This window comes from Electrona antarctica, assembly GCF_951216825.1.
Source record: "Electrona antarctica genome assembly, chromosome: 15".
NCBI lineage: Eukaryota > Metazoa > Chordata > Actinopteri > Myctophiformes > Myctophidae > Electrona > Electrona antarctica.
The window spans coordinates 35,480,724-35,508,663 of NC_136796.1; the positions used below are offsets into that span (position 1 = coordinate 35,480,724).

The 27,940-nt window shown below is 44.9% G+C and overlaps 1 protein-coding gene across 1 annotated transcript; it reads left to right on the plus strand.

Annotated features, from left to right (window-relative positions):
- The first annotated feature begins 975 nt into the window (after positions 1-975).
- jazf1a (JAZF zinc finger 1a) lies at positions 976-27,589 on the plus strand. Its single transcript, XM_079522773.1, has 5 exons — positions 976-1,323; positions 15,643-15,715; positions 19,870-20,063; positions 24,166-24,335; positions 24,705-27,589. Exons 1-5 carry the CDS (start codon positions 1,206-1,208, stop codon positions 24,879-24,881), a joined length of 732 nt encoding a protein of 243 aa, XP_079378899.1. The 5' UTR covers positions 976-1,205; the 3' UTR covers positions 24,882-27,589.
- Positions 27,590-27,940: the final 351 nt, after the last annotated feature.

Genomic DNA, 27,940 nt, shown 5'->3' on the forward strand with positions numbered 1-27,940 from the left:
GGTGAATGCATAATTAGGTTCACAACACATGCCAGTTGAGTCACATGTATGCTATGCACCACATGCACATGCGACTACAAAGGATTTGCACAGTGAGATTAAACCTCCTGTGATTTACATTCACTTTGTGGGTTGGGTCAACACACAGTAGGCCTACAGCACTTCAAACACCTTCACAGCCACAGTGACGCAAGGTTACAATCACAGCAGCCCACACAATGCTCCTGTCTTCCCTTCTGTATTCTATTCAGCCGCCCGCAGCCCTCTCAAGGGGCACTGATTGAAAAAAGAAAAAAAAGCACCAACAGGTAGGCAGAGAACATGACGTGCGTATATGCTCCCATCACCAGTGGTGGAAAGTAACTAAGTACATGTACTTAAGTACACTTTTGAGGTATTTGTACTTTATTTGAGTATTTCCAATTTCCAGTAGGCCTACTTTTACTTCTCCTCCACTACATCTCAGAGGAAAATATTGTACTTTTCTTTTACTCCACTACATTTATTGGAAAACTTTAGTTAGGCCCACTAGTTACTTTGTAGATTTTAATTTTGATTAGTAAACATACGTATGTTTACTAATCAAAATCTACAATGTACATTAACCACTTCTTCAACCCTATATCTATAGGCTATTTCGGCCATTTGAAAATAGCAGATCTACAAGATCAGTATAGATCTGCTATTTTCAAAGGATTTTGTACACACTTTGAACTTGTGAAATGGGACACGCGCTGCATTTACTTTTTATGTTGATGCCGATACTTTACCTTGAATAGTTTACTTGAGTACATTTTGAATAGGGGACTTCTACTTCTACTCTACTACTACATCAGTACACTAGATTGATACTTTTACTTAAGTACAACATTTGAGTACTTTTACCACCCTGCTCCCATCACCCACCCCCTCCACCTTCTGCCTACCAGCCAGCCATCCCCCAGCCAGCGTCCCTCCCCTCCCCCCTCCCTCTGCCTCCAGCTGCGTCCGCCGCTGCTCCCTGTCTAGCCGCCCCGGTGTGTGTGTCTTGCTCCGCCGCTGCTCCCCCCTGCTCTGCCCCGCTCCCACCACCACACCACCCCCGGCGGTACCCGAAGCCTCCTGCCCTGCCTCCCTCCTCCTCTCTCCCCGGGACGAACCCTTCTTTTTTTTTGTTTTAAGTGGATGCACACTACACACAAGCGAGCTTCTTTGCAAACAACATCATGACGACTGGCATCGCCGCGGCGTCGTTCTTCTCCAATTCCTGCAGGTTCGGGGGTTGCGGTCTCCAGTTCGAGTCCCTGGCCGAGCTCATCGTCCACATCGAGGACAATCACATCGGTGAGCAGTCGGGTAGAGGGGAGAGCTAACTCCAGTTAGCTGGAGGGGGCTAGCTAATGTAGCCACGAAGCTCACACATAGCAAACATAGCGGAATGCAAAGCTCGGCTTCGTTGCATTCCGCTATCTATGTTGTGTGTGTGCTTGTGCGCTTCATTCGCGGCGTAACAACTTGTCGAGTCGTGTAGCCGTGACACGTGCATGTGGGTTATGTGCTTGTTTCGCTGTGCATTGGTGTTATTAAATATTTATTATTATTTATGTTGCAACTAAATGTTCCCAGCCAGGGCCGCCTCGGTCGGTCTTCCATAAACTAGCCATCCATCCAGGCTCCTGTCTGGATCCCATAGCCTGGAGACAACTGTCGCTCTATGACTGGTTGCTTTGTTGTCAGGCAACCTGCGAATTGATTAATTGATTGATTGATTGATTTTTTTTATTTCACAAGTGACACTAGTATGCAGAATGTGTACATGTCAAACGAAAGCACAAGTCAATACTTGTGGACGACACCATGATAAAGCACTAAGAATTGATGGAGACAAGACAACGTTGAAGAAAATAACTCATAGAAGTGTAAATGGTCTTTCCAATTTAAAGCATTTATTATCAACATTTCCATGTTGTCAATACAAAAACTGCTACTTTGAGGACCTATCCATGAAAAGCACTTAATAAGACTTGTTTACATCAGGGTCCTCCATTTTCAATTCATCAGAACATTTAAAGACATACAATTGATTGATTGATTGTAGTATTTATTAACAGTTTGCAGAATTACAGTACATTTCAATTACAACTCAATACAAAAAACTGTCAACTGTGAGTGGACGACACCATAAAGTATTACACTTGTTTACAAGTTGGTCCACCATTTTCAATTCATCATAACATTTAGAGACAGACAAATACACCTCTATATAGCCAAAAACAGGAAATCATCATAGAGGAGGTAAAAAGGGAAAAAATGTATATACACAATTATACAGTGAGTTTCGAATTGCAGCCGTCCGTAGGTGCCCTTTGAGAGCGGTTTTGAAGGAGTCAAGTGATTTGCATGTCTTAATGACTGTTGGTAGGGCGTTTTACATTTTGGTGGCATAGGAACAAAATTAATTTAGTCCATTGTTTGTGTCGAATCTGGGTGGCACATGGTTTGTTGAACTCCCTCTGGTGTTGTAGGTGTGGACTTCGTTGACATTAAGGAAGTATTTTGACAGGTACATGGGTATCTCGGTGGAGTAGCGACCAGACCCATTGCAAGATGCTGTACTCTGTCGTCAACCCTAAGGGCCGATTCATACTCCTATTTTACCGCTGTTTCGGCGCTGTAGTGCCGAAATGATTTCGGCTCGTCAGAAATTTTCAGTAGCACCGAAGAGCCGACTTTAGGACGGTACCCGCCCCCCCGAACCTCAAATGACGTCACATTGTAGGCTCTACAGAGCCGAACCGTCTTTTATTCGGCTCTAAAATAGGAGTATGAATCGGCCCTTAGGCGTGATTCATACTCCTATTTTAGAGCCGAATAAAAGTCTGTTCGGCTCTGTAGAGCCTAGTACAATGTGACATCATTTGAGGTTCGGGGGGGCGGGTACCGTCCTAAAGTCGGCTCTTCGGTGCTACTGAAATTTTCTGACGAGCCAAAATCATTTCGGCACTACAGCGGTAAAATAGGAGTATGAATCGGCCCTATGCCATTCCAGCCATCAAAATGGGCAGGGGTGAGGTGGGTTCGGGGAGTGAGGCCAAGTAATAGAAATGTAAATGAATATTCCAATTGAACATTTATCAACATTATCAACATTTCCATGTTGCTGGTAATAGAGCAGTGGTTTTCAACCCTTTTCATATCAAGGCCCATTATTTATTCTGCATTTGAGCCACGGACCACCATTTGATGAGATTTAGCCTCTCAGACCAAAAACGAACAAATATTGTTGTTGTCGTTGGATAAGATTTTTGATCAAAAATAACAAATCTTCTACATTCTCTAATTGTGTAGACTTCTTGTAAATTTCAGGTGTTTAACAATAATTTAATCATTTGGTTTTCATTTGGTTACACTATCAAGAGTTAAAGATATATAAGGGTTAAATATCTAGTAAGGGTCCATTTGGTTACCACCTCCATCATTTAGCTGCAGCGGACCACCTGGAACCCCCTCAAGGACCACTGGTTGAAAACACTGGATTAGTTTGTGGTAACAGTCTCTGAGCTAAAGATAGTTGGATTATTATTATTATTATTATCATCAAGGTAATAAGGTAATTTAAAAAGACCTATCATTGTATGAAATGAATCTTGTCAAAACACATTGTGGACGCTGTTGTGTCCCTAGTGAAAACCAAGTGGCCAATCGCAGCGAGACCAAGCCCTCCGGGCACTGGGATATCAACTTTATCAAGAGACGAGCCACTGTTTACGTTTACAGCAGGCCTGTGTGTGTGTGTGTGTGTGTGTGTGTGTGTGTGTGTGTGTGTGTGTGTTCGTGCTGCACTGCTGTTGCAAAGCAGCCGGCCAGGCCCCTTTAACACAGCATTGTGCATAACAGCAGGCATCCAGTGTTGATTTTTACAGCAAATGTTAGTTTTAGTCATAGTCTCTTGAATAGTTTTAATTTAGTTTTAGTCACATTTTAGTCACCTGGATTTGTTTTGTGTTAGACTAGTTTTAGTCGACTAAATGTCATAAGAGTTTAGTCGACTAAATCTACAGTTGATTTAGTCGACTTAAATGTATTTTGGCGGGCCTTGATGCCGTCGTAATGACTGATTTTACACTTGCTGAAAATAGCCGATCTTCAAGCTCACAACGTGTCGCAGTGCGAAGTGTTGTGAGCTTGTAGATCTGCTATTTTCAGCATGCAACAAAGTGTAAAATGACTTCTACTGGATCTCTTGTCCACTAGTCCCTTCCTAACATGTTAGTCTAGTTTATATTTCTTTACGAAATTGTCAATATATTTAGTCTCAGTTTTAGTCATAGCTTCGTTTTCATTTAGTTTCCATTTAGTTTTCATCAGTGAAAAAAGGTAGACGCTGAACATTTTCTGTCATAGTATTAGTCGACGAAATCAACACTGCAGGTATCACTGTTAACACCTTGTGTCTCTTGAGCGATGCTTTCATTGCAATTCCAATTAGGACATTTTAGTTGGCATAACTTAATTGCCACCACTCTTTGACTCCATTGATTGAAGTTCTGCATCTTGCAATGACCCAAATAGCCTACTGTTATTTTTGTTTGCGCGTTAAATGATAACAAAAACTTGTCCGTTCTTGTTTTGTTCAGTATCAACTTGTTGCATGGCTGCAGGCAATTCCTGTGCAGTCTGTTATGCACCATTATAATTCATAACATAATATCAACCAGATGCCCGAACCACCTAAGCTGGCTCCTTTCCAGGTACTCTATTCCGACTCTCTCTCACGTGACGGAACTTCTCACCCTATCTCTAAGGGAGATGCCATGCCAGAGAAAACTCATTTCGGCCGCTTGTATTCGCGACCTTATTCTTTCTGTCATGACCCACACTTCAAATCATGACCATAGATGAGAGTAGGAACAAAGATTGTTTGGTAGACAGAGAGCTTTGCCTTCTGGCTCAGCTCTCTTTTCGTCACAACAGTGTGGTACAGCGACTGCAATACCGCCCCTGCCGTTCCGATTCCCTGGTTGATCTCCTCCTCCGTCCTCCCCTCACTCGTGAACAAGACCCCGGAGATACTTGAACTCCTTCACCTGGGGTAATGTCTCCTTCCCTACTTGGACTGCACAAATTCCATCGGTTGTAAAACACCCACTCCATTGGCCCTTATCTCATAAGCACATATCTCTGAGATTGAAACTAATTCGTAGCCTACCGTATAATGCTCGGCACTGTCTGAAGCACAGATCAGCCTCTCCTATTTAACAAGAAACTTATGGTGAAATCCTCTCACGCCAGCGGATTATTAGCTTGTAATCCGCCCTATAGCAGATTATACCACCATATATAGGCCTAATGCATTTAGGCAGTCTAGGTGATAACCAGTGAAACAAACTACCAGTCAGACAGCGCACTGATTTACCAAGTAGCGCTGAGCTAATCATTATTAGTGGCATGCGTCCATGTTCAGTAGACTAGGACAGCAAAGCAGGCAGGGAGGGAGGGAGGGAGGGAGACGGGTAAATGGATGCTCTCCACTAAGCCAGTTTCCATGGCAACCTGGGGTCCAGGGCAGTTTATTGGCCGAGGAGGAATAGCACACCTGCTGCCCCATTAACAAAGCCCCCCCCCCAACCAATCCGCTATGGCGGTGGCGATGACAGCCAATCAGGCTGTCGTCACATCAGGACAGGAAGAGTGTGCTGGGTTTCTTTAGGTAAATGTGCTGCGTGCCAGACTGTGGAACACGCTGATTAGCACGCCATATGCTCAGTGGATCACTTCCAAATTAACCCATTTAGACCTGAGGACGATTCTACAAATATCTTCTAAATCCTGACAGTTTTCTGAAAAACCTCATGTTTCTATGTCAGTGGTTCTCAACCTTTTCATGTCAAGGACACCAAAAATGATCTGTATTTGGCCGCCGACCCACATCTGAAAATATGTTGTTCCAGGCACCCCCCAGAAGCAAAGATATGAGTTAAAAACGTTCGCTCTAAAATAATATATATTCCAACTTTGACTCATTTTCACGATTTTTCAAAAATAGCAGATCGAGCTTGTAGATCTGCTATTTTTCAATAGCTAAAGTATAACATAATGTTTAAACACCAAAAGGGTTCCCGCCCAGAATGGATTAATAACCAAGAAGAAGTGAAATCTAGACCGTCCGCCGTCTGCCCCATGTACAGCCACGTGACCGTGTTTTACATTCGACTTTGTAGCATGGGATATATGAATGAATGAATGAATGAATGAAGGAATGAATGAATGAATGAAAAAAAAAAAAATCCCCCGAATCTACATATGCCTTATGATTAGTATCAGTAGTTCTCTTCTCACACTTTTCAAGATTTCTCAAACAAAGTGACGGGGTGTGGAGCCGCCCTGTAAACATCTAGCTATTTTTGAATAGCCAACAATGCGAAATATCTAAAACGACACACGGGTGCTTTCCCGGTTTTAATGGAGTAACTGTAAAATAAATAGTATATTCTAAAGAGTTACAAATAGATGAACAACACACATCCTAAACACAGACGAAGCGACGATACTGTTTAGAATGGAAATAATGACAGACATAGGCCATTTTCACTCCACGCCAAACCCCACACACGTGCATCATGCACCCATCTGGCTCTTAGATTGACCTTTGACCCCGGGCAGTCAGCTGAGCAGAACGGAGGTCACTGCGGGCCAGATCCAGAAGGTCTAATGAGATGAGATCCCTCCCTCTCTGCTGGCCCACAGCCACTGATCAGCTGAAAGCATCAAACATTACACAGACCAATCAATAATAACACCCCCAAGACAGATGTGGGGGTGGGGAGGTCGGTATCTGTCTGTCTGCAATTGGCTATGTCTGTCTGTCTCCCTGGTTTTGATTGAAGTCTGTCTGTCTGTCTGTCTGTCTGTCTGTCTGTCTGTCTGTGTCTCTCTCTCTGTTTCTATCATTTAGACTTGTTTGCTAAGTTTAGTTACAAGGAAATCCAGGTGGTCTCTAAGGTCCCATTTACACTGGAAGCCAAATCTAGCCTGAATCAGATCTGTGCCACATCATTTTTCCAAATGTGATTCGAGACACATTCAGAGGTGGTTTCAAATCTGATATCAGGAGATCTGTCTCAGTCTGAATGCAACAACCTGATCTAAATCGGATTCCATGTGACTTGTTTGCGTTTAAACTTATTTAAACAAATCAGATTCCAATCTGGATGTGGCACAGATCTGATTCAGGCTGGATTTGGCTGCCAGTCTGAACACACAGATCTGTGACAGATCCGATCTGGTGTGAATGGTCGGGCCAAAAGATCAGATTTGAGAAATAAATCCGATTTGAATCAGATTTGACTGGATGTGTGACTGCAGTTTAAATGGGGCCTAATATTGCTGGTTCCCCAAATGAAGTTGTCATAGTGCACCCTTATATTTACCACAAACAACACTGCCCTCTCCTGGTAGAGTATACTATGTGCGGCCTGAAAACATTTCTGCATTTGTGTAGGGCCCCGAGAAACGGTTTACTGCAGACATGCCAACATGAGTCATCTTTCCTTGATCCCCCTCATCCTCTTCTTTAAGAATGACTAGTTCATTGCTCACAACAGGGCCAAACAATGGTTAATGCTATGTTGTTTTTAAAACATAATTGAACCCCTCGACGGAAATGAGGATTTCTGCATTGAACATCATGTTAACATTGAGAAGTACTAACGGCGGAGGGGCGGGCGGGCCAAACAAAATGACCTCAGTCAACGCGTTGTTTGTTGTGTGTTTCCGTGTTGACACAAATCCCTGGAGGTGAGGTGACTGTAGGTAAGCTCTGAGGAATGCGGTGATCTCACATGTCTTCATGGAGCAGCCAGAGAGCGGCCTTGTGTCGGTCCTCCCGTGCAAGCACATACCTGCCTCTTACCTCAGCACACAGACATGGGGAGGAAGGGATAGGGAGGGGCATAGATTAGGTCATTAAGACCTGGAACGCATCTGTGCCACGTCCTCCCCACCATATAACCTTTAACCACTTTAACCATTACTTTTAAACTTTAGCTGTATCTATAGCTATATCTACAAGCTAGATCTGCTATTTTCTTGAAAGATCGTGGAAAATGTGCCGCAAATCTTTGAATATATATTCTTTCACAGCGAATGTTTTTAACTCGAATCTTTGCTTCTGGGGGATCCCTGGAACAACATATTTTGAGATGGAGTTTTGTGCACTTCGTGGCCAAATACATTTTTGGGATGACACAGTTTGAGAACCACTGATATAGAAACATACGTTTTTCAGAAAACCAGTCATGAATTTGAAGACTTTTGTAGAATCTGGTCTCGGGTCTTAATGGCTTAAAACCTTGCGGACGAGATTGAAAGCAGCTTGAAGATGAGACGAGGGCAGAGCACAGGGTTCCCCCCCCCCAACTCTCGGTCCAGCGTAGGCAGAACAAGCGGCATGGGAGGAGAGTGGTTTTATTCAACTTGTCGGGGCTGATATCGTAATTACGAGACTGCCCCCCCCTCCTTTCTTTCTGTCTTTTACCAGTTTCAGAGATGTTGTCAAAGGCTACGGCATCCCCTCTTTTGTCTTACCAGAAGGTGTCAGGCTAGCACCGTGATTCAGTATGAGTAGAGGTTTTCAAGGTTTGCAATGTTTAGTGTTTTGTCTTGTCCATGTATGTTGTATGTAGCTTTGTCTTGTTTACATGTACAATAATGACTGTGACATGTATCTGTGTTGGGAGCCCCTCGGAAACGAGATGGTACATCTCAAGGGGTCTTTTTCCTAATAAAGAAACTTGAATCATAAGGCAGTGGTTTTCAACCCTTTTCATATCAAGGTCCATTATTTATTCTGCATCCATCTGAGTCACGGACCACCATTTGATGACATTTAGCCTCTCAGACCCAAAATGTAGAATATTTTGTTGTCGTTGGATAAGATTTTGTCCACAATTCCATGCTGTACTGATGTGGTATCATAAGAGAGATTACAGGCAAACGTTGTTAAAAAATCTTCTACATTCTGTAATTGTGTACACTTCTTGTAAATAAAGTAATGCAGATGTTTAACAATGATTTAACTCTCAAGAGTTAAAGATCTATAAGGGTGCATTTGGTTACCAACTCTCCATCATTTAGCTGGGGAAAACTTGGAACCCCCCCCAAGGACCACTGGTGGTCCCCGGACCACTGGTTGAAAACCACTGACATACAGGAATCATCACATAATGGTCATAATTGTACCCATGTTGAAAAAACGTCATAACATTTTTAAATATTTTCGAAATGTAGCGGAAATAGCTCAATCTACAAGGTCACAACTTTCCAAGTTTAAAGTTATGAAATATTTCAGTCATTTCATAGTAGCCTATATTAACCCATTAAAACCGGGAAAGCGGGGGCACGGTGGTCGCCTCACAGCTAGAAGGTCCTTGGTTCGATTCCCGCTCGGGACGCTGTGGGTGCTGGCGGCGTGTTCCTCCTCCGCGTCATCAGTGCCCATACCCGAGGCGGGGTTGGCGAAAGGGCCTTTCTGTGTGGAGTTTGCATGTTCTCCCCGTGTCCCCTAGGGTAGGTACCCTCACAAAAAACATGCAGTAATCCTGGTCTCTAAACTGCCTCCCCCTGGCCAGCCGGTGCACCTCATGGAGGGGAAAGGAACTGGTTGGAATAACGTGTTCCTTCCACGCGCTACGTCCAACCAGGGAAACTCCCCCCTGTCAGGTGTAAAGGAGCAACTTGGACACTCGGGCATGAAGGAAGCATGAGTTCAAGTCCGTTGCTCTCCCCATGTCCCCCATATATGGGGACTAGGTTGGCGCCGGCGGAGGGTGTGTAGAGCCCAGGATCACATTAGATAATTGACACAGGGGTGAAAAATGGGTTACAAAATCGTGGGATAAAAAATTATATAAAAAAAAAAAAAAACGGGAAAGCATCCGTATATATATTTTTTATTTTTGCATTGGCTATTCTAAAATGGCAGATATACAAGCTCACAGCTTAGTCACCTGCTATTTGTTTAAAATCTTGAAAGTGTGATTTAGAAGGCATTTGTAGAATCGGCCTCATGTCTATTCCCATTTAGACCTGAGGACGCATCTGTGTCACCTTAGCTTTTAACCACTTTAACCATTATTTAATATTTTAGCTGCTGAAAAATAGCAGATAGTAATGTATCTGATCAGATCTACAAGCTCATAGCACGGCACTGTAGATCTGCTATTTTTGAAAAATTGTGCAAATCTTTGAATATATATTCTTTTAAATCAAATCTTTGTTTCTGGGAGGTCCCTGGAACAACATATTTTCAGATGGGGGTCGGCGGCCAATTACATATATTTTTGGGTGTCCTTGACATGAAAAGGTTTGAGAACCACATAAACAACATAAAAACATAGGTTTTTCAGAAAAGTGTCATGATTTAGAAGATTTGTAGATTTGGCCTCAGGTCTTGGGTTAAATGGGTTCATTGAATTTACACTCAGGATTTCGCTGCGCGTGGACAACATACACTTGACCGCTTTGTCCGGCAGCAGCGTGGCCTGGCTGTGACGGCTGGCAGCTCGTCAGGTCAGGTGTGACACGGAAGGAAGGGTGTGTGTGTGTGTGTGTGTGTGTGTGTGTGTGTGTGTGTGTGTGTGTGTGTGTGTGTGTGTGTGTGTGTGTGTGTGTGTGTGTGTGTGTGTGTGTGTGTGTGTGTGTGTGTGTGTGTGTGTGTGTGTGTGTGTGTGTGTGTGTGTGTGTGTGTGTGTGTGTGTGTGTGTGTGTGTGTGTGTGTGTGTGTGTGTGTGTGTGTGTGTGTGTGTGTGTTTATCACACATCCTAAACGACCTGCCAGGGCGTAGCTGGCAGCAATTGGTGTGTCGGCATCCCAAACTGGAAATGCAACCCCACTATTTCAGTCCCATGCATGTATGTATGTAGCCGAGCGTGTACACACACACACACACACACACACACACACACAGCGCCTGCGGAAGTTAGAGGGCCCAAGTGCCCCACCAAGCTCTGGGAAATGTAATTACAGAGAGGTTTGCCCTCCACCCACCCTCCTCCCCCCCAACACACACACACACACACACACACACACACACACACACACACACACACACACACACACACACACACACATCCCTGTAGTCCCTCCCTCCCCTCCTCTTCTCCCTTGCCTCCTCCACTCTCCTCTCCCTCCATCCGGTGTCCCACTGTTTGAGGAACACATTAAAATGCTCTCTGTGGTTTAATTAGCCGGCTCCCAAACAAGCCCTGCATTCTTGGCCTGCTGCAACACACACACACACACACACACACACACACACACACACACACACACACACACGAGCAAGCATACGCATAATAAGAACATACACATGTGCCCACAAGCACACGCAGGGAATTATAGATGAACACGTACACGTACAGGCATACAGAGCAGTGCAGGTGGCTTTCAACAGGGGGCAGTGTTGTACTTCTGTTGGCGAGGCAGAGCTTGGTGTTGAAATGGCTCGGAGTGGCGGCCGATTGGTCACTGCCTTTTAATGACAGGACTGGTAATTAGGGAGATATTTATAGACCCCCGGGGGGACGAGGGGGGGGACGGGGACGAGGGACAAGTGAAACATTTCAAGTATGCACGCATGCAACGCGCATTCGCTGCACTCGGCTCGCAAGATATCATAGTCAGTGGTGGCAGCATCCACTCAGAGGGGGGAGGGGGAGTCCAGTCCCCGGCCAAATGCATATCACTTTGGGCACGAAAAAGTTTGAGAACTGCTTATTTAGAAGGTTGTTTGTAGAATCCGTCTTGGGTTAATAATCCAGCAAAAGTGACACTGTGTGTGTGTGTGTGTGTGTGTGTGTGTGTGTGTGTGTGTGTGTGTGTGTGTGTGTGTGTGTGTGTGTGTGTGTGTGTGTGTGTGTGTGTGTGTGTGTGTGTGTGTGTGTGTGTGTGTGTGTGTGTGTGTGTGTGTGTGTGTGTGTGTGTGTGTGTGTGTGTGTGTGTGTGTGTGTGTGTGTGTGTGTGTGTTCTCCTCCTGTTGCAATGGCGGCATCGCCGGTGTTTTGGCTTCCTGTCCTGCTAGGTGAGCGGAAGCCATTAAAGTGGGTGAACATTTATTGCAGCGCTCTCCCTCTCTGCACCTGGCTCAGTCCATTTCCCCTGACACCCCCCACCCTTAACTCCTTCCCCAGCCCCCCCTCTGCATACCGTACACACACACACACACACGCTTACCTAATCTTAACCACTTCTTAAAAGCCCCTAGTCTTATTAGTCTAATTATACACAATTAGCATAAATCAACGTCAAATAAAACTTAAGCATCTATTTCGAAGTGTAGTTTAAATGGCAAATAATATTAACCCCAAGTGGTTAATGTAAAGTTATTTTTACCTGCCTTTTGCCCCCAAGTACATTTCTGATGGGGAAACCACCTTTTATCCAAAGTCGCTTTGCAAAGTTTGTTGGTTACATTCACACCCTTTCACGCAGCCAATGGCATATTAGGCACCAACCAACCTGTCTTGGTTTGACGAGACAACCTTGTTTGATGGCTGACATCAGGGAACGACAGTTTTCTACCTCTGCTCTTCTTTGAGGCAGGATTCCAGAGAAGAAGGGAAGATATAACCTCATGATCAGCTCTGTAGCAGTAGCCGGCAAACTGTGTTCTTCTGGATCGGACTAGTGAAGAAACACGGGGAAGGTTGCCGTAGATTAAGTCGATGGGTGGCTCTTCCAAGAGAGATTTTGCGCTCTCATTAGAAGGCGGGTGTAAGAAGTGCCATCCAGCCGTTTCTCTCATTTCTTTGAAAATGTCCATGTCTCGGAGCCATAGAGTAGAATCGTGGAATCATGGTGTTTCTCGTCATCGCTAGGGAGTAGGGACCCATGCATCAGTAGGCAGGAACTGGGGATGGCAATGAAGGACCGGGAAGTCTGGCGTGGCATTGACCGTGGTCGAAAGATTATGATGATTGATGGCTGTGTTCTGCCCCCTCCCCCCATCAAACAAGGTTGTCTCATCAAACCAAGAGACTCCCATTGAAAATTAATTGGAGCTGTCTGATACACAGAGGAGACACGAGACACAGAGAAGACACGCGTCTCTCATGTGTGAGTGCAGCCTAGGGGCACAGTGTCTTGCTCAAGGACACTTTGACAGGGGATCAATCCTGAGACCTTTTTTTTCCCATTTAGTTTTCGTCAAAAGATAGTCGACGAACATTTTTCGTCGTACTATTAGTCGACGAAATCAATCCCAGAGACTGCCGCTCGACCTCTTGAGCCACTTCCCCGGTGTGCCCGAGGCATTGTGCTGGCCAGCGCCGTTTAATGTGAAACCCCAAATCAATGCTAATGGGAGACGTGTTGAGCCTGCCGCAAACTACACCTGTACACTCTACAGCTACGAAACATGGTGAATTGTTTTGTACCTGTACGCTTTTTTGTCAGCTGTACGCTTCTCAATCACAGTATCATTATCATGCCGCAGTTAGTTACATATAGATTGAATTTACTGTACTGTACAACGCAGCTGTGCATGGCGACAACATTGTGCCAGCAATTTTTTTTTTTCTCCAAGTCTGTTAATTTGTCTGGTTTCCAACCAGCTACAAGCTCCCACTAAGCCTGTGTGTGTGTGTGTGTGTGTGTGTGTGTGTGCTGGTCTCTCCATCTCAGCAGCAGGTAGGATGATTAAAGCACGGCCATAAAAGGCCGCTGTGGACCACCGCAGTGGACCACCACAGACGTGTGTGTGTGTGTGTCAGAGGAAAGGAGATGATGGCAAGTGTGCATGCAAGAGTGTGTGTGTGTGTGTGTGTGTGTATATGCGCGCGTGCACAACATGCACGTGCAGTGTACATTTATTTAAGGGGGAGGGGGACAAACATTGAAGAGCAAGCGATGGAGTGTGTTTTGTGTTTGTTGGGTCTCCTTGGTTTTCTCCTTCGTGGTGGGAAGTCTGCATTCTTTCTTAATTATGAGGTGTGAAAGTCTGAAAACCAAAGTCCTAAGAGGACCAACGTGTGCGCGCGCACAAGTCACACACGGTAAATTTGAGGCAGTGCCTGACCACTGCCCAGTATTGTTAATTGATGCACAAAGATAATCCAGCTCTTAGCCATAATGGTTTGCATTGTAATATACCCGTACATGTGATAGCTATTATATGCACAGCTGTAATTAGACCTACATACACACACGCACACACGCGTGTGTGCACAACACACATAAGCTTATGATTCTTGTGTGTATATTCCTCGTTTGAACACTTGATGGCACTGGTAGCTCACAGATCAACCCACCTTACCTCTCTTACACACACACACACACACACACACACACACACACACACACACACACACACACACACACACACACACACACACACACACACTCACACTCCTGTTTTTCAGGTAGGGGGCCTTTTGAAGTCAGACTTGTTTCCCTCGGGCAGTGGAAGTTGCCTACTGTAGTGTTACTGATTTAGCAAGCCTGACTGCGGGGAGGAACACACACACACACACACACACACACACACACACACACACACACACACACTGTGTACATTACATTCATCACACGCCTCTTCCTCCCAGCCAGCTCTCTCCCTTCCCTCCCCTCCCCTTCGCTCTGCTCTCGGACAAATTTGCCACATTCAGACTCCAGAAATGATTATGCAGCTATGGTGGTGGTGGGGGCACTTCCAGGGAATGCTTTTGCTAGTAAATTAAAACAAGCTTGGGCACCGGTGTAATAATAACGCTGCCCACCAAAAGCATGTGAATACGTTATTATATGTCAGCTCCTGAACGACGCACACACACCCCTACAGAGAGAGTAGTGTGTGTGTGACTGTGTGTGTGTGTGTGTGTGTGTGTGTGTGTGTGTGTGTGGGGGGGGGCATGTGATCTACAATGACAGGCTGGCAGTCAGCGACAGATATATTACTCAGTTACATACTGAGAGTATTCACTCCACCATTTTCCCTTCATACTGGAAGCTTTAGAGTTGTGATTTATGATGTCTCTTGCTCAGCCTAACTCACTTTCTCTCACTTTTGTACTGTGTGTGTGTGCGTGTGTGTGCGTGTGTGTGTGTGTGTGTGTGTGTGTGTGATTTGCTCTCTTCGGTCTCTGCATCTATCGGTTGATCCCTCGCATTCACAACATCACTGTTTGTTTACTTTCCCCCCTCCCTCCCTCCCCCCCTCTCTCTCTCTCTCTCTCTCTCTCTCTCTCTTTCAAGGGTTGTTTTTTTGGCGTGAGAAAACATACGTTTACATTGCCAAAGCAAAGGTGGAACAAATGCAATCAAAACAAAATAATGCATGCACAATCAAAAGGGCACAAATGAACGCGTAAACAGAGCTGTGTTACATTTGCAACTCAGAAAAAACCATCTTACAAAACCATCGGAATTGTGCATTTGCTGTCGGAAATGGTTACTCGTCCATGTAGTAAAGGTTTACTTGGAATAAAACCTTTGAAACAAGCAATTTCTCAATGTTTTGCATTCACCTGGTGTAAAACCTTTTAGGACAAACGGCGACAGATCTTTGACTATGTATTTAATCTAGCCAGGTATTTACTCTGTTCGTCTCTCTCTCTCTCAGACACAGATCCAGGTAGTTACTCTGTTCGTCTCTCTCTCTCTCTCAGACACAGATCCACGGGTCCTGGAGAAACAAGAGCAACAGCAGCCCACATATCTGGCCCTGAGCTACATCAACAGGTACACACACACACACACGCACACACACACACACACAGACACAGACACAGACACAGACAGACAGACAGACAGCAAAGTACTTGCATGTTTTACCCAAGTGAAAGTATCAATACTGCAATGTAGACATACTCTGTTACAAGTAGACGACGTCCTGTATTAAAAATGTACTTGTATTGCGTTAAAAATACAAAAGTGTCGGCACCAAAAATACCAATTACCAAAGCTAACGTGCACATGAACGTTCAGATTTATAAATATAAAGTGCTCACCCCAAGCACCGGGTAGGTGCAATACACCTACCCACCGATCGTGGCGCGTTGTTGAAAGCATGGTGAAAAACTGACCACACCCTATTTAAAATGACCGCTAGTTCAAACATGGCTCTAACTTCTAAACCGTTGGAGCTACAGATTTTCTGAGATGCTCAAAATGTTCAGAATACTCATGTTTGAATACTCAATAGACCATATGCACACGGCGGTCATCTTTCCACAAGTTAATGGCAGGGTGGAAACTAGCCGCAATTTGCCAATGACCGCCCATACATCCAAACCGAAATAGTCCAATCTAATTGTATTAAATTATGTCAAACTCACCAACATTGCAGCTGTACGAAAAGCTTTAATTATCCTCTTTCTATCTGCAAAGTTTTTGTTTCATAAAAATCCACGTTAAAGGTGATATAGACAAGTTTCCAGTGTTTGTACACAGAAGTGAGTGCTTGTTTCCAAACAAATGCAAATCTAGCTCCACCCCCCTCCCCCCCTCATTCTATTGGCTGAGCCAGGTCACTTCAGGCTATGGGATTGTTGTTGCTGCTGGGACGCTATGGATATTGCGCTCGTATGGCTAAATATGACATTAAAAAATTATGAATTTCTATCGATATCTTAGTTACAACAATGACATTGAGTTGACATGTTTTTTTAAGGGTAACTGTAGCATAATCGCAATATCACACCGAGTCCCGCAAATTAGGAAGTAGAGGACACTCACTGGCTCTCACTCAACGGCCCTGCGTACCACCTGTTTTGAATTTGCACATAATGCAGGAGGCAGCAGGATGCTGCGTTACTGAAAGGGAGCGCTTCCAAACTCTGACACTTAGAAAAAAATCACCTGCAAGGAATTTCTTGACATAAAGTAGCTCATAACATGTCTATGTTGGATTTTTATGAAACAAACACTTTGCAGATAGAGCATCATTTTTGTACAGCTGCAATGTTGGTGAGTTTGACATAATTTAATACAATTAGATAGGACTTTGTCTGTTTAGATGTATGGGCGGTCAATGGCAAATTGTGGCTAGTTTCCACCCTGCCATTAACACCTTAGTAGCCCGGAACTATTTAATCCATTTAATCCATGTGCCCATCATTTATAGCGCACGGACCACTTTTACCGGCGCACCGGCAGTTGCTGTGCATGTCTGTGTAGCAGCTAACAATAGCCACGCCACTCTAGAGTCGATCGACAACAACGGGAGACAAGAATAAATCTATCGCGACTAGCGACTGGACCGCGGAAGGCCGTCAAACACAGGATCTTTTTTCAGAATTAGACGGGATGATTTAGATCGGGAGTTATGATCGTTTTAAGATTTTCGTTTTCGTCCGCTAAACAGGCAGGGAACATTTTCGATGACGTGTCACTTTTTGACACGTCATCGGAATGGGCAACAAGCGCTCCAAGGCTCTAGAGCGATGCGATCGGTTTTGATATCATTAATCTCCGTCCTATTTATCAATCTCCGGCTTGGGCACTTGACCTTGAACTTGACGGAGAACTCCGCCCCGGGCTTCCATGGTTGTGCCGCCGTGTGCATATGGTCTATTGAGTATTCTGAACATTTTGAGCATCTCAGAAAATCTGTAGCTCCAATGGTTTAGTAGTTAGAGCCATGTTTCAACTAGCGGTCATTTTAAATAGGGTGTGGTCATTTTCAGGTATTTCGTCGTATTGTTCGCGGCGGTCATATTAGCCAAGAACAGTTGAGATATTCTCTCCTAAATGAAGTGCATACATATCTTAGCCAGATCCTAGACTAACTCAGTCTGGACAGAGGTTGCTTGACTCGCATTTCATAACTGTTAGTAGCAACGTTGTTGCTGATACGTCATTGCTTCTCACTGTTGACAAAATTAGCGCCGGTCAAGAATCGAGAGTAAAAACCTACTGTAAAAAAGTAAACGATTCAGTAGTACAAAAAAAAAGACTGCTGTGTGAGGTGAGTTTAGTGAATGATAAGGGGACATTGCAGGACGACAGCAGTAGCTGCGCAGTGTGCATTGATACGTCAAACTGGTGTTTTTCCTCAACCCGCACCACAGACCAATCGGATGCCTCGGCTCCATTTCAGCCTGCATATGTCCCGCCTACCTGTGGAGAATAGGAGACTCTCCAGACTGAGTAGCGCAGTGACATTTTCAGATCCGTGGAACGCAGCGAATCAGGCTGGAACCCAGGCTAAGGCGGGACAGGTAAACGGGAGAAATCGACCCGTGGGTTAGGAAAAAAAACACACCAGTTTGACATTGTCAATGCGCACCACGCAGCTACTGCTGTTGTCCTGCTACATACGTATCATTCAACTGCTTTGCTCCTGAAATAATCGATTATTCACATGGGAAAAATCTGTCCTAATAAGATGCGAGTCAATGAGCAAGAGGCAATGTTTGTCTAGCCCTGGTCTGGCAGAGTAGAGAGGGAGCGGCTTACCGAAAGGTCTATTGTGCAGAATGTCCCATATCACAAGATCAAAATGTCTAAAAAAAACAAAACATTTGAAAGTAACTACAAGCTCACAATGCGTTGCAATACCTTGTAGATCGGGCTATTTTTAAATGGCCGAAATGTATACAGTATATAGGGCTGAAGTGGTTAATGTATGATTAGTAATAATAATCCAAGCCTACATAGTATCTAGCAACTAACGTTTTCAAATAATTGTGGTGGAGTAAAAGTACAATATTTGGCTTTGCGATATACTGGAGTAAACGTACAGAACGATACCTGAGTACCTGAGTAAATGTACTTTACACCATTGACACACGCACATGCACCGCACACATGCACACGCGCACGCACACACATACACCCCATCATGACACATGCACAGAGCATAAGCATACAGGATGGGTAAATCTATAGAGGGCAGTATTGCTCCACCGTTGGGAGTTGTGTGCGTGCGTGCGTGTGCATGCTCGCAAGCATGCATGCGTGTGCGTGCACATGTGTGTCTGGCTTGCGGCGAACAGCTTGGGTGACTGATCCCTTCCCATAGACACGGTGGTGAGTCATCCCTGTACCAGCAGACAAAACCACACAACACAATCACTCCTGACTCCATAGTACACACACACACACACACACACACACACACACACACACACACACACACACACACACACACACACACACACACACACACACACACACTGTACAGAGCCAGCGGCATTTACATCATTGTGTGTGTGTGTGTGTGAGTGAGAGTGCGGTGTACCGATGTCTCATGTCCTACTCAACCACTACTAAATCATTCCAAGAGAACGGCGAAAAGACAACAGGGCGAGCGAGAGAGGATTGCGATGCAGGGGGAGAGAGAGAGAGAGAGAGAGGAGTGAGAGCCAATGGGAGGAATAGACAGGGAGAGAGAGAGAGGGAGGGAGGGAAAGGTTGGTGTGGGAGAGAGAGAGAGAGAGCGTTTATTTCTGTGGTAAGTGTTCAAGTGGTGAGACTGTAAATGTCATCTCTACTTATTGTAGCATGTTGAGATGACTTCACGCGGGAGGAGGAGTTCAAAGGAGGACCTTGTCTCTTCATCTCTCCCTCGGTACCAGCCGGAGCTGATTTCGTCCACTAACACTATGACTAAAATAGCAGACCTACAAGCTCATAGCGCGCCACTCGGTGGCGCGCTATGAGCTTGTAGATCTGCTATTTTTCAATAGCTAAAGCATAACATAATGCTAACACCAAAACGGGTTCCCGCCCAAAATGGGTTAATTGACGTTTTCTGTCCGGGATGGGGCGTATAGTGTGTTCAAATTAGTAAGGCCAGGCGGGGCCTCGGGGCAGCCCAGTTAGGGGACTTAACTATAAGCTACGATGACTAAAACTAAGCCTAAATATAATGTGTGTGCGCGCGTCCTCAGGTTCATGACGGACGCGGCGCGCCGGGAGCAGGAGACCCTGAAGAAGAAGGCGCCCAAGCTGTCGCTGTCCATCGCGGGGGGCGTGTCCCGCAACAGCACGGCCACGCCCCCTCGCCACACCAGCGGCAACCTGACGCCGCCCGTCACCCCGCCCATCACCCCCTCCTCCTCCTTCCGCAGCAGCACACCCACAGGTAACGCAGGTGTGTGTGCTTGCGTGCGCGCGTGCGTGTGTGTTTACACGTGTTTTCCTGTGTCAGCGTGTCTTTATGTTTGTATATACAGTAGTAAGGGTGGGTGGGTGTGTATGGGGGTGTTGTGTGGAGCAGTGGTGGAAGAATCCTCTGCTTTTTTGCTTAACTACTTTATGGAGATTTCGTCTTTTTTTTTTTTGGGCCAATAATTTGATGACCGGATCATCGGTCAGTAGGACATGACGCCGGTCATCGAATTATTTGCATATAGGAATGCTACAAAAGTCTAAAAGATCTCCATGAATCGGTGCGTTTTTCTATATATTGATACTTGATTGATATTGATACTCCTTAAAGACTAAATTGTAACCATTTAGTTAATTGCGACTGTAAGTTGCAGTTTACTATGAAAACCTCCATTTCATGTCAGTCAGTCAGTCCGTCACGCTCCATATATGGCCGTCTCCATATATGAAGATCACAACACTGACCTCATCAAACCCTGGATAGCCATACATGGAGAAGACTGGATCATCACCTAGACCTGCATATATGGCGCCGGCCAGCAACTCTACATCTGACCTCACAGACGCCATGTTGATCTGACCTCATCAAACTCTTAGATCCACATATATGGAGCTGACCTGTTCTGGCATTCCATATGTTGACCCCACCCGTCCTTCCTCTTTGACTGTTGAAAAATAGCAGATCTACAAGCTCGTAGCGCGCCACCGAGTGGCGAGAACGACTGACATAGAAACATAGCTTTTTCAGAAAACTGTCAGGATGTAGAAGACATTTTTAGAATCTGATCTCAGGTCAAAATGGGTTAAAAAAAAAGCGTATATAGACTTTTCCCCCTCTACACCAAGTTTGCTGAAAATAGCCAACCTACATCCTCACAGTCCAGTTTTCACCGGATGTTCGCCCGAGAGACTAGGGTGGTTACGTAAAAGTAGCAATACCACATATTTGTGTCACGAGTGAAAGTCCTGTGTTGAAAAGTAACAAAGCGCAAAAGTATTTATGCCAAATTCTCAAAATACCTAATATCAGTAATGCGTTAAAATGTCGACTTTAGTTAACCTCGATTAACATTTCACCACGTTTTACTTTGTATTAGCTCCTTCTCTTTCAATTCGTTCCCTCTTTCAGCTCATCGATGAGAATTATTATTTCTCACACAATTCATTCATTCGTCAACCAAATGCACCCCATTTGGTTACATATTTTGTACAGCAGGGGTCGCCCACACTTTTTTTTTTACTTGATAGCTACTTTAAAAAATGACCAGCTCAGCAAGATCTGTCCACCCAAAAATATATTATCCCATTGTTGAAAATAGCGGGGCTGGCATTACATATAAGACAAATGCACTTGGAATGGGAAATGGACAGGGGGAAATGGTATTGGTATGTTTTTTTTCTTTTTTGTATATAACTTTACTTTGTAGAGTTAAGTAATGACGTTTGTGTGAAACACTATTGAGAACAAATTATTGTATTTGTGTGTGTTTGAGCTGCCAAAACCTTTTTTTTAATATTTAAATTATATATATTTTAACCCATTTTGGGCGGGAACCCCTTTTGGTGTTTTAACTAAGCATTATGTTATACTTTAGCTATTGAAAAATAGCAGATCTACAAGCTCATAGCGCGCCACCGAGTGGCGCGCTATGAACTTGTAGATCTGCTATTTTTGAAAAATTGTACAAATGCGGCACAAATCTTTGAATATATATTCTTTCAGAGTGAACGTTTGTTTTATTTCGACGTCAGGCCTAAATGGGTTAAGGACATGTCATTTGGTCTATCTGCACATCATGCAGCCTTTGTGATCCACTACCTTTTGGGCAACCCCTGTGTAATGTACAGTCTCCCTGGTCCAGTAGGGATGACACTGACACGCATGGAGCCCGGCGTCGAGAGTGCTAGTGTACATTCTCTGTGTGTGTGTGTGTGTGTGTGTGTGTGTGTGTGTGTGTGTGTGGAGTTGCGTCAGTGAGCAGGCCTGTTCAACACTCTGTTAATTACACGGCAGCTGTCCCGCTGTGCGTTGGCCTGGGGACCGCGTGTTCCCCGGCCCCAAAAAGCAGATGTCCACTTCCAGCCCCAAATGGCGGTGAGCATATATAGTGTTAGCTCTGGGGCTTATGTGCGAACGCGCGCGCACACACGCGTTTGTACTGCTATACTTGTGAGGACATCCACATTTTTTTAGCACCAGCCCCCGAAGCCTGAGTTCTATTCAATTGCGCACCGGAAATAGCTGATCTATACGAGCTTAGAACGCGTCACAGGGCAATGTGGTGTGAGCTTGTGGATCTGCTCGTTTCAGCGCGCGACACCATCACACTGGCACATAACTGTGTAGTACAAATCACACATAACCCCTAAAAAAACCGGTTTTAACCCTAAAACATCCATTTCTCTTGTGAGGACCAGCATATTTAGCTAATTCTACTTTACTTGTGTGTAGATTGAGCCCTGCCTCAAGTATAATAATACAAGGACACACACACACACACACACACACACACACACACACACACACACACACACACACACACACACACACACACACACACCCACCGACTTTCAACATGTGCCAGGGTGCCATCCATTTCCTCATGCTGAGGTGCAGCATTTCCTGTGAAATGGTGGGGGGTCAGAGTGCGTGCGCACGTGTGTGTAGCTCTTTGTTGCTGCCTGTGCATGTTGTGTGTGTGTGTGGGGTGTGTGTGCGTGCGTGCGCGCTCTTGCATGTGTGAATGGAAAATGTTCTGCTCTTAGCAAAGCACTTTTTCCAGGCTCCGCGATGAAGATCACTCCCACTTAATGATCTCTTTCTCTGTGCCAACCCCCAGCCTTTTGATATACCCCCCCCCCCCCCCCCCCCCCAACACACACACACACACACACACACACACACACACACACACACACACACACACACACACACACACACACACACAGTGTCTGTCCCCCAACACACGCACCAGGGTGCTTTCCAGTAATATTCTAGCCTCTAGCCCAGTGTTTCCCAAGCAGTTACTTGTTCGGGACCCATTTTTTGGGTCGAGAGTCGACTAAATATCCCTTTTTTAATGTTTCATAAAAATAAAAATTCTAAAGAATTCCATAAAGTAAAAGAAAATCACACCCGTGTGAAGTGAGTGGTGCAACTCCGTGTGGGGGTCCCAGGAACATCCAGACCCCCAGGAACGTGCCCAGGGGGGCGGCCCGATTGCGGCGAGCCGCCTTGCTCCCGAAATGTTTGAGAAATGAAATGAGTTACCGGCTGGGGGTCCCCAGGGGGTCCCTCTACTGTACTGTCACTGTACTGTAACACCCCAAATCATCATATATACAGTTAATGTGTGTGTGTGTGTGTTATGCTGCGCAACAGTGACACTTGGTTGTGAAATCCAACCAAACACTAATAAGTAAAGCCAGGCGGGGCCTCGGGCCAGCCCTGTTAGGGCCCAGGTAAAGCCGGGCCCTAATATTTGGGCCTGTTGATTTTTGGGCCTCTAGTTTTCGCTGGCTGCCAGGCAGGGCTGCACTAATAACTTTGGGGCGCGCCCGTCTAGAGTTTAAATGGACAGGTATCAGTCAAAAGGGAGACATCGAAGAGGAAAGACGGGTGGGGAAGGATCAACATATGGAATGTCAGAAAACGGTTAGCTCCATATATGGACATCTAAGGGTTTGAGGTCGGTTGTAGAGTTGCTGGCTGGCTCCATATATGCAGATTTAGGTGATGATTCAGTCTTCTCCATGTATGGCTATCCAGGGTTTGATGAGGTCAGTTTCGTGATCTTCACATATGGAGCCATATATGGAGCGTGTCACGAGGTGTGATGGACTGACGGCCAAATATGGAGTGTGTCACGAGGCGTGAAGGACGGACGGACGGACGGACGGACGGACGGACGGACGGACTGACTTGACTGACTGACAGGTTTTGCAGATTCTCATAACAATCTGCGACCTATGGTCGCAATTAACATGGAGTGACTGCAGTTTCTTCCAGCGGTGAAATGTCCCTTTAACAATGTGCTTTCTGTGTGGACCCCCCCTCCCCCTCCCCGGACCCCCAGGCAGTGAGTATGACGAGGAAGAGGTGGACTACGAGGAGTCTGACAGCGACGAGTCGTGGACCACGGAGAGCGCCATCAGCTCAGAGTCCATCCTCAGCTCCATGTGCATGAACGGTGGGGAGGAGAAGCCCTTCGCCTGCCCCGTGCCAGGCTGCAAGAAGAGATACAAGGTGTGTGTGTGTGTGTGTGTGTGTGTCTGTGTGGTAGGGCATTCACTTCTAGTCATTTTTACTAGTTGACTAGTTGCCTAGTTTACTAGTCGACTAGTTGTTTAACTACCTATTATGTAAAAAATTAAAAAAATAAACTTTTTTTTTGGGGAAATAAATATTTGTACATTGAAAAACTGTACATGGTGACTATAACTATAATCTACCTGATCTTGAGGCCTACCAAATCTTTTTTTTTTATCAACTAGTCAACTAGTACCAACAAGGTCGACTAGTGGATTTACTAGTCGACTAGTTGCTTAATGCCCTACTGTGTGGTATTGCTATGTTTTCAAAATATAAGGTTTTAATTTCATTTCCTCCTCTCAGAATGTGAACGGTATCAAATACCACGCCAAGAACGGCCACCGCACCCAGATCCGCGTGAGGAAGCCCTTCAAGTGCCGCTGCGGCAAGAGCTACAAGACCTCGCAGGGCCTGCGGCACCACACCATCACCTTCCACCCGCCCGTCTCCACCGAGATCCTGCGCAAGATGCAGGGCTGAGGAGAGGAGAGGCATATGGGGGCCCTGTGTGGGAGACGGTGCCGCACTCGAGCTGCACCCAGAGAAAAAAACCTATAGCCTGGGGCGTTATTAGCCCCAGACTCGTAATGTATAGGATTCACTCACACGTTCTTCCAAACCAGTGTTGATTTTGACAGCACATTTTTAGTTTTAGTCATAGTCTTTAAATAGTTTTAGTTTTAGTTTTAGTCACCTGGAACGTTTCAGTGTTAGTCTAGTTTCAGTCGACTAAATGTCATAAGATTTTAGTCGACTAAATCTACAGTTGATTTAGTCTACTAAAATGCATTTTGGAAGGCCTTGATGCCATTGTAATGAGTGATTTTACACTTGCTGCAAAATAGCCGATCTACAAGCTTAGAGCGCTTCGCAGCGTGACACGTTGTAAGCTTGTAGATCTGCTATTTTCAGCATGCAACCAATTGTAAAATGGCTCATCTCTTGTCCACATGTCCCTTCCTAACATTTTAGTCTAGTTTATATTTGTTGACAAAATTGTCAATATATTTAGTCTTACTTTTAGTCATCATAGCTTAGTTTTAATTTAGTTTCCATTTAGTTTCCGTCAGTGAAAAATTTATAGTCGACAAACATTTTTTTGTCATAGTTTTAGTCGACGAAATCAGCACTGCTTCGAACGTGTGAGTGAATCCTACGTTACGAGTCCGGGCGCCAATGCCCAGGCATGCCCCCTGAAAACCAAGCCCCGCCCCCACCCCAAACCCAAGCATTCCTAAAACCCCCACCTTACTCCACCCCCCACCCCTGACACCCACTCCTACACACTAAAGGATCAAGTGCATGCTTTAAGTTTATTTTATTTTGTTTTACTCTTTGCCTTGTATTATTATGTTCTCTTTTTTTTATTATTATTATTATTATTATTATTATTATTTTATATATTATCTATATCACTTTGTACTTTTGAATGACGTTATCTTTGTACTTTCGATGTTGTTGTACATTTGCACATTCGTATATGCTATCACACTTTTTTTCCTTTTTTTTTTACACGTCATTTTACTCGCGTAAAGGTGCTAACTGTAAAAAACAAAACAAGAGAGAAAAAAGACAAAAAACAAAAAGGAAGCGAGAAACGCAAAGCGACAAGCGAGCGGGCGGGAGGAAGACTAAATGCAACTAAGCCCTGCCCCCTTTTTTTGATTGGCCACGGTCTAGTACAAATAGAAGGAAGTCAACGCCCCCTAAGTGTGAGAGGGAGGGGGGCAGGGCACAGTGGGCTTAAGCCCATAAAGAGTTAACTTATACAGGATATAAGAAATAGCTATATCGATATATATAAAACATAGATATGTATCTGTATATAAAACAAAAGAAATATAAGTATTCATGAGCATATACATAAATAGTTACACTTTATTTCCAAGCTTTATTTTATATATTTTTTCATGTTTTTAGGTATTGCGTGTATTTCTGTTATGTTTTATTATCGGTCAAAAGTGTTCCTTTTTCATTCCTTATTGACTGAGATGACCGGGTGTTGACGTCTCAGACAGTGAGACCCCCGAGGTCAGAAAGGTCTGTGTGGCCTTTAAGGACAGAGCCTCAGTCCGACACTACAGCAGCATTCTTCCCTCGGTATACTTCCCGTAATGTCAAGGCCCAGACTGTTCTATGACACAGTATAAAGATCGAAAGATCCGCCAATTTTAGGTCTCGGGCCCCACAGAGTATACCGACTCCTTTGGGGACATTTCTATTCACGGTACAATTGCGCGCACGTGAAAATTGCATGTACCTATCCTAAATATCAGGAGCCATATTACATATTAATGTGTGAGGGCGCTATCAGTGTCTTGCACTGGGCCACTTGGACCTACAACCTGGGGGACCAGAGGTGTACTGGGTACATTCCCATTCCCAGACAGTCTCTACCCACTCAGTTATGCCCCCCGAGACCCTAGTCTCTCCCAAGACAACTGGCCCAACGATGCAGTCGAAGCCTAAGCTATAGCTTAGCTGTTTAGCAGAACGTTTGGATTAAACTCTTTCTGAACGTTGGCAAAATTCTGAAAGAAGATGCTGTCACCTTCGGTTGGAAGGAGACTGCTTTCTCTTCTCAGCCATCACCGGGTTGCTCTCTGGAGCATTCAAAGATGGTGGGAGTGGCATATAGGCTGGTTTGAGAGACTAAAGCCTGATTCATACACTGAACACATTTTTGCCGTGCGACGCCGTCGTGCAGCGGAGTTACGAAGTATAAATCGGGCGTAACTGTCCCACCGGTGAGGAGTGTAGGATTCACCGCTCATACTTATGAGTACGAGACAAGTAAAAGTATTTGAATCTATCCAGGGGTGAATCCTACTCCTGAGACTATTTTATCAGCGACCAGGGAAGGATGCTCATTTCAATGCTACTTTATCGCTAAAGGTCCAACAGAATCTTTTATTTAATTGTTTTTATGTCCTTCACAGATGACAATTCATCTGCATGTTTCCATAACTTTATACGTTCTCACTATTTTTCCACACCAGGATTCCTGGTCCGCGGGAATCCCCCAGTGCTGCGTTCGTTCATCAGATTTTGGCCTTGAAACGCGGGGCTAAGCATCATGCTGAGTCCTTCCAGTTGCCAAGAGTTGTTGTTGTTGTTTTTCTAATTGTTCTCATTTTTCTTTCCATGATTGTTGCCAACAGCTCATCACTGCCAAACTGACCATACCATGTGCCTAGTAGGGAGGGAGGGAGGGAGGGAGGGAGGGGGGAACTTTAGGAGACACTTTGTCTTCATCCAGGAGGCTGAAAATGTATGTCGTCGATTTTTCTTTCGAACGGCGCCTCCAAAATGTCTCGATCGATGGACGGAATGTTTCATTTCTTTTCATGCATGCTTTCTGTGTTTAAGGGATGTATCATGTACTGTATGTGCGAGGACGAGGGTGGGGAACGAGTTCGACTTCGTATTTTTCCAAGAGATTACCATCTACAACCTTTCATTGTAGATCACAGCATTCCAGTACATTGTGTGTGTATGTATGTATGTATGGGTATGTATGTACGCACGCTCACGCACAA

What these genes read in the sequence shown, in the direction of transcription:
- jazf1a (XM_079522773.1), top strand. Translation starts at nt 1,206, where the DNA reads ATGACGACTGGCATCGCCGCGGCGTCGTTCTTCTCCAATTCCTGCAGG. An exon ending in CATCGAGGACAATCACATCG is followed by an intron (nt 1,324 to 15,642) that starts GTGAGCAGTCGG and finishes TCTCTCTCTCAG; the next exon opens with ACACAGATCCACGGGTCCTG. An exon ending in CCGCAGCAGCACACCCACAG is followed by an intron (nt 20,064 to 24,165) that starts GTAACGCAGGTG and finishes CCGGACCCCCAG; the next exon opens with GCAGTGAGTATGACGAGGAA.